This window comes from Centroberyx gerrardi, chromosome 4 (genome assembly GCF_048128805.1).
Source record: "Centroberyx gerrardi isolate f3 chromosome 4, fCenGer3.hap1.cur.20231027, whole genome shotgun sequence".
Lineage (NCBI taxonomy): Eukaryota > Metazoa > Chordata > Actinopteri > Beryciformes > Berycidae > Centroberyx > Centroberyx gerrardi.
The window spans coordinates 4,714,116-4,728,782 of NC_136000.1; the positions used below are offsets into that span (position 1 = coordinate 4,714,116).

Below are 14,667 nucleotides of genomic sequence, written 5' to 3' on the forward strand. Positions count from 1 at the left end.
CATCTTTCCTTCTCCTCTCTCCCTCACTGTTCTCATTCCTCTCCTCTCTTCATCCTTCCTTTTCCCTCTCCTCTTTCCTTTCCTCCCCCTCTTCTCTTTCCTTTCCTCCCCTATTTTCTCTTCTTTTGTCATTCCTTTCCACTTCTGTCCCCATGCCTCCTCTTTCCTCTGATTCTTCACTCTGGTCCTCATCTTTCCTCTGCTCATTACATTCTTCTTCACTCCTGTCCTCACCTCTCCTCTGTCCTCTTTTCTCTTCTCCTGTTTTTTCCTCTCTTCATTCCCTTCTATTCTATTTCTGTTCCTCTTCTACCCTCATCTCTCCTCTGTTTTTCATCTTCTCCCCTGTCCTCTGCAGGTCTCATATGACGTGCCTGATGCTAGCGGCCAGGGACGGCTACAGCAACGTCATCAACCTGCTGGTGTCCCACAAGGCAGAGATCAACGCCCAGAATAGCAACGGCTACACGGTTTGTCACAACACGACACTAACACACTCGATGCTGGTGATTCAGTGTTTTTTGTAAATTACAAAGTGTCAAATTAGAAAAGCTGAAAGGAATTCAGTATTTTTTTTTTCACTTGCTTGAGCCTTGACAATGGAAATGCATTTGTCAAATAAATGATGACGTAGGCTTGGCGTGGTCGGCATGGCCATAACTGATGTCACTTCCATGATAAGGTGCCCATTGTGGTTGTATGGCTGTTTGTATTATAATCTTGCCAACATTAGCCGACACTAAAGAACAATAACAACTTGCCCATTACTGAATACTTCTTGAAATACTCTTTCCATTTCTCTGGTGGATGTTTGTTTGTTTTTTTTTACATTCAGGAAGTCTATTTATTTGCTTCCCCACAGATGGAAACACCCCTAATTTGCGTAAATTAGTTTAATAGTTGGATGGAGTTCTAATCATTCTGTCACTATACATCCATAGTAACAAGAATACAGAGCCAAAACATCAGTATGACACTTTCCAAATAACCTGTCACTTTTTATGGTGTATGCATTATGGATATGTACAGCGTCTTGAAGTAGTATTCAGCCCAAACCTTACTGCTTCTCATTTATGTAATTGCAGAGTAATCAAACGTGCAATCTTCAGGTGGGGAGAAAGTAATTGCCCCCCCAAAGTTAACTCAATCCAACTAAAGGAATAAGTACGGCTAGCTGTCTGAATACTTTGGTCAACAGTTGGCCTTGCTGAATATAAATCTGACGAACTTCGGCCCTTACTATCAGACTTATGGCGGGTCCCTTCAATACATCTTAATGGGATTTCAGAGTGTAGGACATACTCTACTTCACAAGTCTTGAGCACAGTGTGGAATACCTGTGATAATCTAGATGGCATAATGATGGTGTTAATTTAGATAATGTTTATGCTTTTATACTATGACTTATAGTTGACTTATACTATGACTTAATTTATGCTAGTTGATACTAACTTTTTATGTCAGGCTTTGTCGATAGCAGTGCAGTACGGCAGAGAGGTGGTGGTCCTGAAGCTGCTCCAGCTGGGAGCAGACAAAACCATCAAGACCAAAAGTGACAAGAGTCCTGCTGATCTGGCTATGATCTTCAAACACCCACAGGTACCTGAAGCACTTAAACAACACACTGTACAAACCACATAACTGCAGTTTGGTGTTTTTACCACGGTACTGCGGTCATCGAGAAGAAAATTCAGGTCAGTCAGTCAGGGGGGAGACTTTTGATTTCCCTATACATGTATGCAATTAAACATTTTTCAGCACTTGAGAAAAAAGAAATCTATAAATTATGCCTGTTTTATTTTTTATTGAGCAGTGTCTAATTAATACAGGGAAGTAAAAGTGAAAAATGTACTTAAATGAATAAACTAGGAATCTTCACACTTTAGCTATGAATTTTTACCACAACTCCCCATCTCATTCAGAAAGAACTAGGCGTCATCGACACAAATATCGGACTCTACGGAATTTGTACTTATTTGAATAAAAAATGTGTAGGGTCATTTACAGTATGCTACGGAAGTGTAATGCATTCACTTGAGAAAAAAAAAATTGCCCTGTTTTTCTGAATAAACGAGATAATTATCTCAGAATTCTGAGAAAAGTTTTCATGGAAAAAAAAAATTCTACTCTGTTTTTCTGAATTAACAAGATAATTATCTCGATAATTCAGAAAAACAGCATTTAAAAAAAAAAAAAATTCTGCTCTGTTTTTCTGAGATAATTATCTTGTTAATTCAGAAAAACAGAGCATTTAAAAAAAAAAAAAAAAATTCTGCTCTGTTTTTCTGAGATAATTATCGTTAATTCAGAAAAACAGGGCAAATTATTTTTTTCTCAAGTGAATGCATTACGCTTCCGTAGTATGCATTGTAAAAATTCTTGAAGGTTTTTGGATTTGGGAAAAATAAAATAAGGCCTTACAAGTTTTTGAAAATGAGTGGATTGCCTTGAAAGTTTTTTTTCTTTAATTATTAAAATATAGCACCCAAATTCAGCATTCCTCTCTCTGTCCTAGGATCAACAGTTCAGATCCTGAGTCCTAAAAACCCTCTGGATATTTGTGTTTTAAAGTTTTAAGTTTTAAAATGAAGGATATCACCATGAGTTCTCGACTTGACAAGATTATGAGTAATAAATGAAGCCTCCATGATGTCTAATTTTGATCAGCGTCTTACCCCAAAAACATGTTTTGAGACTGACTGAAATTTGTACTGTGCTGGACTGGAATCAAAGTCTCCATGATCATGGACAGTATACCTGTATCATGGTCTACAGATATCCAGGATCCTGGCCTCTTCACCCCAGGCCTTTACTTCCCAAACCTCCAGCTCCAAGGAGGAGGCGCTCTCCAAAATCTTCAAGACTGACTCTAAACCTCCGGTGTCCAGGGAGAGGTGAGGCGACCTGAGACTTGCCTTCAGTTTTTTCAGTGGGGCAGCAGTAGATTGAAGTTTAGAGGATCGAGAGGAGGTTGCTGGTTCAGGAATATCTGGTGAAGTGAATGAGTATCGCTGTTCTTTCCCTCAACAACTACCGCTGACATAACCCTTGAGCAAGGCGCTTAACCCCCCTGCTGCTCCAGTGGAGCTGCTCAGTGGCAAACAGTCTGTGGCCGTACTGGGTAGATCCCAAGTGTGAATGCGTGTAACTGTGAATATGAGGCAGGGCGGCACCTAAGGAAAACACACATGCTCAGCTAAACTCTTCCCTGGATAAATAAAGGGTAAAATTGTTTGTCGGTGAATGACAAGTGTCAGTCATTTTGAACTGTCATGCTTTTTATAGAACTATGTCTGATGGTTCTGAATGGATCTATTTATTATTTTGTGTTATCTCCAAAAAAATGACATCTTACTGACATCTTTTACTGCAAGGAAGGAACTATGTAAATATGTAAAAACTTAATCTGTGATAGTGTATGATACTGTGATTGGGTTAGATATTGTGGGGGCTACAGTTTACCCCTCCTTATAGGTGTCATGTGATCATTCAGAGAGTCTGTATATACAGTGCTGTGCAAAAGTCAGAGACCACTCTTTCATTTATTTAATTTCCAGTCAAAACCATTAAGTGCAAGTTCTTTATTTCACAATAAAATGCGGGAAACATATATTTAACACAAAATTATTCAAGTATTGAGTGTGTCCACCCTTTGCCTTTATTACAGCTTCCATTCATTTCGGGAGACTTTCAGATCTGAAGCAAGAGTGGAGCTTGATTTTTTTCCAATCTCTCAAAGATGAAAGTACTGTCTAATTGCATTAATCTGAATGATAGACTTATTGGGACATTGAGCATAACATTTTACTTTACACTCATCTGCTCTCATATCTGATGTACTGTATGTCAAAGCAGCATGCCACCAGTCAGTGCAGCTTGTGTGTTTGTCGCCCCCTGTTGGATATTCTGTGAACCGGTGCCTGTGCAGCAGGTGTTGTTGAGCCATTGTTCTACCAGACATAAACAACAATAAACCTCCTCTGTGAGTGTTTAGTCCATCCAGGGACGGCTGGGTAATTATCATCAGCCATCATGTTGTGTCCCAGCGCGTCTGGCACCAAGACTTACAGCCTGTAAACGTTTTAGTCGTCTCTCTTGTCAACTACAAAGACGCTAAAACCCAACTTGAATATTTCACATTTTTTTAGATGCCGTGAGCAGAGAGACTCATTCGTAAAGCTTGTCATGTCAACCGTCAAACTGAAGCTCGGTGTACACTGCGGTTGCTCTGATGTCTCTGAACTCAGTGGCACTTTTGTTGCACTCGTTTGATCCCCAAAGGAGAGAGTCATCTCTTGTCTTGCCTCCCTCCGTACGCAGGGGGGTCAGAGGTCAAGGAACCCTGGAGCCGGTAGGGATTCAGTGCCTTGCTCAAGGAGACTTCAGTAAGGCAGATTTTTTTGAACCAGGCCATGCAGTTAAAGGATAGTCTCCCTACTCTCTACGCCACCCTGCTGCCCAACTTTACGTTTGCACAATCTCACACTGCTCACAACATCTGCACAAGTCTTTATACACAATACCACTGTAGTCTCAGCTCTACATCCATGTTCCACAAGGCTCAGACCTTACTGCATTTTGGATCATACACAGTGTGATGATAATATTGTTCCACTACAATGCTGGACTCTGACCTGCAGCTCCAACCCACTGTGCGGCACATTGAATGACTGCAGACAGTGATAGAATATGTTTTGTATATACTGTATGTAGAAGTAGGGTTCCCACACTCTTAGAAAGTCATGGAATTGTAAAATTGTTTTTTTCCAGGCCTGGAGAAGTTATGAGAAACGTTTTGGGAAAGTCATGACATTTTATTTGTGGAGTTAATAATTTTATTTTCTTGAATACTGTCAAATGTCACACAAAAAGCTGTGGCTGGTTCCAAAACAGTCCAGACCTGTTGGAGGACAGTATTGTTAGTTGCTGACTAGTTAGTTGCTTGTTAGTTGAATCCTTGATTTTTAAAGTGAAAAACAAACTAATTTAAGCATTAGTTTGTGTGGTTGATGGTTACTTTTTAATTCAAACTCATTAAAATTTGGTCATGGAGATTCCATCAGTGAAAAGGTGTGGGAACCCAATACGTGTGTATGTATGTACAGTCTGTCTATTGTATGTTCTAGATTCTCTTGCTTTGATCTGGTCCTGTTGTTTCTGCACATGTGTGTCAGTATGGTCAGTATGTACTTGTATTGCTATGTTACTTATTGACAAGTGTCTCTGCACCAATTCCACCAAGACAAACGCAAAAGAAGTGATCCTGATTCATCTAGTACATTAACCTGTGTATTAACTGATGGAGAAAATATTGTAAGCACAATATATAAAAGAATGCCAACGTTTGCGCTGTCTTACTACAACCGGTTGTCTACTGCCCAAAATTCTCAATTCATAATATCGCATTTCAGTACGTGTTCACACAGCATTGTTGTGCAGTTACAATCGTTTTTCCACAGGTTTATACTCAGGTTAACACTGACAGATTAACACTGTGGCATTATTCCACAAAGTGTCAAGATGAACTCTCTGCCCTCCTCAGTATAGTGAAGCTGGGCGACCTCGAGCTTCTCCTGCATGGCCTCGACCTCGGCTACCTCGCTGACATCATGTCTGTGAGTAGAGATGATTTTTTTTTCTAATCTTTTTTGGACACACAACTCATTATTCATTTGTAATGTGAGATTCTTGTTCTTCTGCCTCACTGATAGCAAGATGGTGAGCAAAGATAGCGTACACACTACGATACAGTATTAGATGCATGGGTGAGATACAGTGATCCCAAATGTGCTAAGTTGTGCACAGCCGCTTTATCGACAGAATGACATGTACATGCATGGGAACATGTCATGAGAGGCGAAGTTTACATATTTTGCTTGGTGCCTCATAATGGGTGCTAGTATTTTTGGCCTGGCTTGGCTCGAATTAAACTGAGGGGTCGGCCCGAGTTTTAGACCCTGACGGCTGGGTTGGACGGGTGCAGATGGATTGTTTTCACCATACGGCAAATCCTCATGCAGGTACATCTGTTTCAGGTGGTGGGGTCAGGAGCAGTAGCAGGAGTTTTGATTTGGTGATTTGATGCTGAGTGATGCGTTTTCTCCCTGCCTCCCTCTTCTCACACACACACACACACACACACACACACTTACTTACAGGAGAATGACATCACCTGGAGCCACCTGTTGACCATGGAGGAGGATGACCTGGAGAAGGTAGAGGATCTATCTGTCTGTCTGTCAGCTGTCTCGCTCGCTGCCAGCCTTCAATGTGACCCAGAAAGAGTCGAGGGTAGCTGATGATGTCATAGCACCTTAAGGCAACAAGTTCAATAGAAATGGTGCCGTTTTCACCGGTAGATTTTCCTAGATTGAATTTGGTATAGCACTATCTCAGGTAAATTATACAGCACTCAGGTAAAAAGGACAGATTCAATAGAGCAATAAAATGGAGCACTATCTTGAAAGTTGGCAATAGATTCTACAGATATTTCACTGTTTCTCTATTTGGACAGACTGTATTTCTGTTAAACTTGGGTAGATCACACATCTGTTATAAGAGGTAACTGCACTATGCAATTTTCACACATTGGTGGCCTCAAGTGGAAGTGACAGGTAAACTGAGGACTTAAGTACTCAGAAATCATGTAACATGACGTCAGTAAACTGAACACCATGTTTACTAGCCCAGCCAGTCTGTGAGGCTTTATACCAAAAGGGATGAGAGAAGCAAAATGTCTAACATTGTTAAGTCCAGCTTTCTCTGAACGGAGCGCTCGTTCACTGCTGTTTAGGAGACAGTTTTGTATCTTGCTTTTAAGTTTAAATTCGTCACTTCCTGGGCGAGGAAGGTGGATCTACAGGATCTCAATTAGAGGGGATAGGACGCCTTTCTCTGTTGGAGCCACACTTTCTGATTTAGGCTGATAAGAGGGCTGTATTTGCATATTGCAGCTTTAACAAGGCTAGTAAATTAGAAGATAACTGTTACTTGTAATAATTTCTGAGGTGCAGCAGGTTTGAAACTTGTTCCTTCTGTCAGATTGGCATCACAGACCCAGTGGACCAGCAGAAGATGCTGACCGCCGTGCAGCAGATGCATCTGGACAGAGTGGACCTGGAAACCCTCTGCCAGCTGGGAAACATAGACAGTGGGTAGGGCGCCACACCTGCTGCCCAGACCTGGGGCAAAGAGCATCTGCATGCTCTATGGCAGAGGTTCCCAAACTGGGGTCCAGGGACCTCCAGGAATCTTTTAGAGGGTTTTGATGGGTTTTGAATGATTAGTGTAACTTAACTTCATTCATTAGAAAGGTAGGACCAGGAGATAAGAATGATCAGAGGTTTCACTCTCCACTGTTACATCCTCACCTACAATGTAGAGAGAAGACAAAATATTTAGATGGTGATGTGTGGGACAAAAACATCAAATGGGGTCTGACTTAATCTGGGGGTCCTTGACTTTGAAAAAGTTTGGGAACCCTTGTACTGTTGTATTGTAAATAATTCCTGGTGTTTGTTTAATCTACACTACCAGTCAAAAGTTTGGACACACACTTTTTTCTTTATTTTTTACTTTATTTTATTTATTTATTACTATTATTTTAGAATAATAGTAAAGACATCAAACTATGAAATGACACAAATGGAATTATGCAGTGACCAAAAAAGGCTTTGGAAAGAAATTCGTACATCAACTTCACTTATATTTATATTTGTCTGAAAAACAATTTTCAACCATTTAAGCATAAGCCTTTATATCAAAATGGCCTTAAGATAATGAAAAACATAGTACATTCAATCAGGTGTGTCCAAACTCTTTGACTGGTAGTGTACGATATAGAGAGAACACAAAAATATTCTTAGATGATGGTGTCTGGGACAAAAACTTTATCAAAATGGGGTCTGAATTCATCTGGGAACCCTTGTACTATTGTATCATAAATAATTCCTGGTGTTTGTTTTAATCTACTTGGAGTGTCTGGTAAGCTGTCAATCACAGATAAGTGTACCAAATTGCTTTCAAAAACACGCTGCTTAAAGCCAGAAACAGAGTTGAGTCTAGTAGCAAAAATCTCAACACTTGTCAGCCACACACCTGAAACCCTCGCCCCCCTTCCATCCCTCCTCATCTCCCCATATTGCTCCATCTATCCTCCTCCACTGGAAGTCATCCATCAGCCCCGTAAGCATCCCGCTATCCCCTTCTCCTCCTCCTCCCCCCCCCCCCCCCCCCCCCCCCACCTCCGTAGCGAAGCCCTGAGCCGGGCCCTAATGGTTTAAGCGGAGCTGTAATGATTTGTAAGGTGAGAGGCGATGGGAGGTTGCAGTGAGCGATGGAGGGCCAATGGCAGGGGCCAAACAGAGCCGTCGCACCGCACCCCATCACTTCATGAATCCTCGGCAGGATTGGGCCCGCCGGCTACACCGGCCTGCGCCTGCCGGATGAGAGACGCTCCGACGGAGAGAGGAGAGGGATGAGGGAGAGAGATGGTAAACTCCATCTGAGTCTGTCCTCCTTAACGGCTCCTTCAGGGTCCTTATGCCATGCTAGAAAAATGGAGATTAGTAGAAAATGAGTTTTACAAAACATCTTCCTGACATTCAAATCATTGTAAGGTGTTGAAAAGTCAGGGCCCCCCAGGAAAAAAACAGGGAAAAAAATAAAAGCCTAATATAAGTATAGTATAAATTATAAGGAAAATCTGGTAGAGATATGGGGAAAACGATAAGAAAAATATGTACTAATTTAGCAGGACACTGACCGATAAAATGTAATCTTGCTAATCTAGCAATAGAAGTCGTTAGAACCCATGAAATGCTTGGTTGACTGCTCTACCAGGCAGTTTGGCACGTAATCAACCATCATTTTAGACTTCCTATTTTATCTTAAACTTGTAGTTAATTAGTAAAATAGTGAATGTTGCTGGTGAATTTTGAAATTGACCAGCCATTGTGACCCGGCGACAAAATAAAAAGCTCTTGCAGCTCGGTACTCGGCTCCACCTCCAAAGGAAGTTAGAGAAGTGGACTTGTGACTGAAAGATTGCTGGTTCGAATCCCCCGACAGGCTGGGAAAATCTGGGCAGTGAAAGTGAATATGTATCACTCTTCCCTCAGCAACTACCGTCGTTCTTGAGCAAGGCACTTCACACAGCGGCTGCACTGGAGCTGCTCCGTGACCAGCAGCAGGAGACTGAGGCTGTACTGGGCAGCTCACAGGTGTTAATGTGTGGAACTCTATGAATGTGAAGCAGGGTGTCGCTGGAAAAGAGCATGCATGCTCAGTTGTCTTTCCCTGGATAAATAAAGTTTAAAAAAAAAAAGAGTGCAACACGTACGCATCCTCCATCAACATTCCCGCATGACATTCCGTCCTGTCCATCCACAATCCCCTCAGCGATCTCCCCAGCGCTAAGTACCCCGCCGGGGGCCCATCATCACTCTCTGCTCCCTAGATAAACTAACAGCAGGCAGAAGGGAGGCGAGGGCGAAGCGCAGGCTGACTGACACTGTTTACTCGCTCCTCTGACAGAGTGTGAGGAGGGCCGGCCCGGCTGGCTGCCCGGTCCCCTCACCGAGGGAAATGTACCATTAAGATAAGAGCTATCAATATCCCGCAGGACCGCGGCGAGGGAAGAGGGGGAAAGAGAGGTTGATAGAAATAAATAACTAATCATTTGAGGTTGATGTATTCGGGGAGGGACGGCCGTGTGGGTTAGTGTGGGGAGGATGAGAACTGGTGGCCACCTGCTTGGATTTCTACCGAGTTTGGTGAAATGGTCTTCAGGGAAATAAATGAAAAATGCGAACACCAAGTTCGGTCCAAACTATCAATCTGTCTGCCCTGTCGTCCCGGGGCATCTCTTAACAAGCCTTGTCTTGTCTTGTCGATGTGGACAGCTTCTTGGGGCTCACTGCTTATGAAGTTAAATGAGACTGACCGTAGCTCTGAAGCTCCCACAGCGTTCATCTGTATGCTGAAAGCGGCTCATGTGACTGGTCGGATGAACGATGCATCCCGTTCACCTCCTCTCTCCCTTCTGCAGCTTTGCAAGTCGTTTTGACACAGACAACTCAGATTCAACAGATTTGGGCAGATTTGGGCAGATTTGAAAAGTTGTAATCACTGAATTGTCGTTGTATTTCAAAGGGTTAGCAAGTGCAAAGTGCAAAATTACACATGAAAACACATTGTGGCACGCGTTTATATGTGATGACATGTATTTAAAAAATGCAAATTCAAAATGCAAAAACAGCTTTCCAGATATTTTTTGTGGACACAAATTCCAAAAACTTAAAATCTATTTTTATGTGTTCTCAGATGTTTTTAATCAGAGTTACCATCATAGGTTCTGTGTGTGTGTGTGTGTGTGTGTTGCAGGAGTGAGGAGCTGTATAACTTCCTGATCAGTCTGAGGCAGCAGTGCTTCTACCTGACTGAGACGGTTCAGGACGTCATCAGCCGTTTCCCCCGGCGACCCTCCGAGGTACATGTTGTCTGTCTGGGTGCACTCGTTTAACAAGCTCTTTGTGCGGGCGGTGACACACTGGCTGGGTGGAGTTTGCTCTAGATTTAAAACTGCCCCTCCAGGCTGCCAACCTGCTGAATCAGTGGTGAAAACCAGCCAACAACCAAAACAGAGACCCTCAATCACAATTCAATGGCCAAATCTATTAAAAGAATCATGTACATTTCCTCATCTCTTGAGCTGTAAAGATGCATTTTCCCCCCAAAGAGCTCATAATAAAGCCATGTAGATATTGTATAGATATATTTATGTTGCCATTTTATTGAGGGCACAACATGTAAATTCAGCATGAACTACTAGACTACACTACAACTAGATTAGCTGAGATGAGTGAAGATATGACTGCTCCACTTCTTAGTCAGTCTGTCATGTTTAGGGGTGGGTTTGTTTCGCCATTGCCGTTGGCTTTTTGGGTTAGGGTTGCATTCGACCACAGCAGTACACTCCACCCTTGCCGGTGTCCCTTCCTGTCACGTGACCAGGAGGGTGCGGGGCGCCATTAAACGAGTGCGCCCTCTGTCTGACCTGCCATCTAACTAGATTTCTGAAATATAATATGATCTTCTAACTGGCTGATTTCGATATAGCACCCCACTGTTTCAGATAATGGACGTAGTTATGTTTATATAATGTTGTTCTTACTCATTATCCACAACAGCAATATTTCAGTACAAGTTGTTGTTACTTAAAGGGAGAAGATGAGTGTATTGGAAAGGGGAAAGGGGAGAACTATAACACAGGAATTGGAAGGGGAAGATGTAGAGAGGGAAAACCCCTCCATGTGTCTGAATATCGTTTCTATATGGGACGAAGAGGGGGAAGAGGGGGAGGAAGCATTCAGGATACAGCAGTGATTACTATGTGATAATCCTCATTTCTGTACAAGGACTAAAAGTAAAACTATGGAAATTATTGATTTTTGCCAAATAAAGAATTACAAAAAAGAATATGATCTTCTAATGTTGTTCGGCTGCCTGCGGTCGGTAAAGCAGACTAACTTAGCGGCCTCAGCCCTGGTCTGGTGTCTCCTGCTCATCTCTCCCTCTGCCTGCTCCTCCATCCAGCTGGTCTTCTCCCTGGACCCCAAGAAGGAGGCTCAGGCCGTCTGCAACCAGCTGGTGATCCAGACTGGAGACCTGCAGAAGGAGGTCACCTGCCTCCGCAATCTTCTGTGCCAGGTCAACACACACACACATACACACACACACACACAAAATCCCTTGTGTTCTACCTGTGAGCGTGTGCCACTGACTTACATTCATTGCCTAACTCTTAGCTTTATTCCTCTTAATTTTGATCCTCTTAACAAAAGTTCAAACCTTAAATCTAATTCCTGAATCCCAAGAAGAAGTGACAACCTTTCTGTACTTTCTGTTGCTGTCTCTATTTTTGGGTCTGCAAGATGGGGGTTAACACACACACACACACACACACACACACACACACACACACACACACACACACACACACCTATCTAAGCCAGGCTCAGGCCTGTCAGTCTTAGTGACTTTCCTGCAGTCTTGTCTCTCATTCTACCAGCTTTCCTCTTACTGCTAAGGATGAGAAGCGGAGAACTTGGATGTGTGTGTGTGTGTGTGTGTGTGTGTGTGTGTGTGTGTGTGTGTGTGTTCAGTCCCTGTAGGTAGGTGTTGGTGTATATGCATTATGACAAGCTTCAACAGGTGTGTGCGGGAGTGCTTGCCTGTGTGTACCTGATGCTGTGTGTGTGTGCCTTGTGTGTATGTGTGTACTTGACGCTGTGTGTGCGTGTGTGTGTGTGTGTGTGTGTGTGTGTATTCCAAGAGGAGAGAGTCGTTCCTGACAGGACTGAATCCTCACAGCCCATAAGTCAGCACCGCTGTGACAGTGACCTGTCAGCACACAGACGATGAGGCGGAGGGGAGGAGGTGGAGTAGAGGGGCGAGGGGGCTGATGGGAGGGGAGAAGGGGCTGATGGGAAGGGGTGGGGGCAGGGAGAGGTGAGGAGGAGAGGTGAGCTGGCGGGGTGAGGGAGTTTAGGAGGGGAAAGGGGCTGATGGGAAGGGGTGGGGGTAGGGGGATGAGGAAAGGAGGTGGGCTAGCGATGGTTAGAGGTGTGTGTGTGTGTGTGTGTGTGTGTTGATGGGGTGAGGTGTGTGTGTGTGTCGGTTGCGGGGAGGAGGGGGGCTCGGCTGTGTCAGACAGGAATCTGACGGCCAACGGAGCCCATTTGGACCCACTGGCTCCCAGCCCAGAGAGGAGCCCCCCCCCCCCCCCCCCACACACACACACACACAATGTAATCTTATCCATTGAAGCTTGTCCTTTTGAAATACACACACTCACAAAATATCACACAATATCACCCCATCTACAGGAGCTCGTCTGAATACACAACCTGTACACACACACACACACACACACACACACACACAGGGGCAGGATTGAGTGGAAGTGAAGGGAACCAGATTTTGTTCTGGATGCTTAGAGAATGAAACTGGCGTTGCAACAAGCCAAAGAACAACATGGAGCATGACATCTAAAGGAGAACCAGTAATGTGATGTCACCTGGTGTCACCTGGTGTCACCTGGCCGGGTATCGTTAAATATTTTTTCGCATTTTCGATTCTTCTCATTGTTCCGATTCTTGATCGATTCCCCTTTCGATTCCTACTGTATAAATTGTCAGGGTTAAAAGACTACATGCAGCTTTAGTGGAGTTACTTTGTTTTATCACTCAAGGAAATGCTGCGTAGAGTTACTTTTGTCTAAACTGATGGGAGCATTGCAGCAGTGTGCTTTTAAAGGGTCGTTAAGTAATCTGACTTTTATCGACTTCTATCAGCGACCAGTAGGAATTGAAACAAGATTGACTGGTTTCCGGCACAGCTTACGGTGGCCTGTAACTGACATAAATAATAGTCAAATTTTCACAATGGAGGAAAGTGCGCTAGATCCAACAGAAACCTCTAGTGAGCAGGTAATATATCACAATACACTGACTTAAAAAACTCTGCAGGTTAACACCAAAGTGCTTGTAACTATCACTGAACAAAATATTTCATTCATGTGTTGACTTACCCACTACAGTTAGATAATCACTGTGCTACCTACTGGTGTGTGGACGTACAGCTTCTACTCTTCTACTGGTGTACGAGCGCACACTGGATTTCCTTCATGCAGGGCTGCTGGGGCTCTGTGCGGCCTAAACAGTGCAGTACCGTAATTCCCCTAAGCAGTGTGCATGGCAAAAAGCGTTGCACACGAACTAAGAAACACATAGAGCCCGGTTCCTCCCAAGCACCTAATAATACTTCTTTGTCATTTACTTTTTTGGCTTGAGAATGACATGGGATGGTTGGGAGTGTCTTGAAATTCCAATGGGTGGGGAGGTTTTTTTGTTCCAAAACGGAGAGCAGGGTGGAAAATGGAACAAAAACTCCCCACCCATTGGAATTTGGCGAAGAGTAAGATAAGATGGCTGCATCACCAGCATCACAAACAGTCAGTTGTCAGGATGGCAGTGGTCAGAGCCGCTGACCACCGCCCTGAAAACAGATGTAATAAATATTGGTACGTCCCTAGTGTTTTAAAAAAAATTGGTCAAGAAGATGGATGAGAAGGATAAAAACGGGTATATTCAAGTTCAGTGAGTAGGACAGAAAAAATAGATGATTACTGGACGGTGGGAACGCTGTTGTTATGCTCCACAAAAATAATTTTCACCTCATCAACATTTCCATCCTAGCTTCATGAACGTGTCGTCCGTCCAGGCATGAGGCTGGTAGCTTGAAGGTACGTAGGAGCAGCTGTCCAGGCAGTAGATGGGACAAAGACACACACCATCTGTTCTAATGCAGAATGTACTGTCCGCCTGCAGGTCACATTTTACCTTTTGAAAAGAGAATCTTTGGCCAAAATTGTTCTGAATATCAGGTGTGGCGTCACTCGTCTGAGTCTCCAATGACTCCCCAGGGCAGCAGGGTGTCATAATGTTTAGAGTCACTGTCCCACTATCACTTTCCCATAACACAAAGGTCACAGATTCAGTTTAGAGCTTTTAATTAATCGGGGGGAAAAAAATGAAATCACAGTATGAACTTTTGCAATTTCCAAATTGCAGAGGCTGCAATTAATTGCTTAAGAGAGAGAGGGGC

General features: G+C 43.4%; 1 protein-coding gene across 1 annotated transcript in view; it reads left to right on the forward strand.

The window, feature by feature from the left end:
* Nucleotides 1-14,667, forward strand: part of asz1 (ankyrin repeat, SAM and basic leucine zipper domain containing 1) — a 29,154-nt gene that overhangs the window by 12,036 nt on the left and 2,451 nt on the right. Inside the window, exons 5-12 of the mRNA XM_078283032.1 lie at nucleotides 359-470; nucleotides 1,465-1,599; nucleotides 2,776-2,894; nucleotides 5,543-5,615; nucleotides 6,159-6,215; nucleotides 7,042-7,154; nucleotides 10,384-10,489; nucleotides 11,596-11,709. Coding sequence (XP_078139158.1) covers nucleotides 359-470; nucleotides 1,465-1,599; nucleotides 2,776-2,894; nucleotides 5,543-5,615; nucleotides 6,159-6,215; nucleotides 7,042-7,154; nucleotides 10,384-10,489; nucleotides 11,596-11,709 — 829 coding nt within the window. The remainder of the gene's footprint in view (nucleotides 1-358; nucleotides 471-1,464; nucleotides 1,600-2,775; nucleotides 2,895-5,542; nucleotides 5,616-6,158; nucleotides 6,216-7,041; nucleotides 7,155-10,383; nucleotides 10,490-11,595; nucleotides 11,710-14,667) is intronic.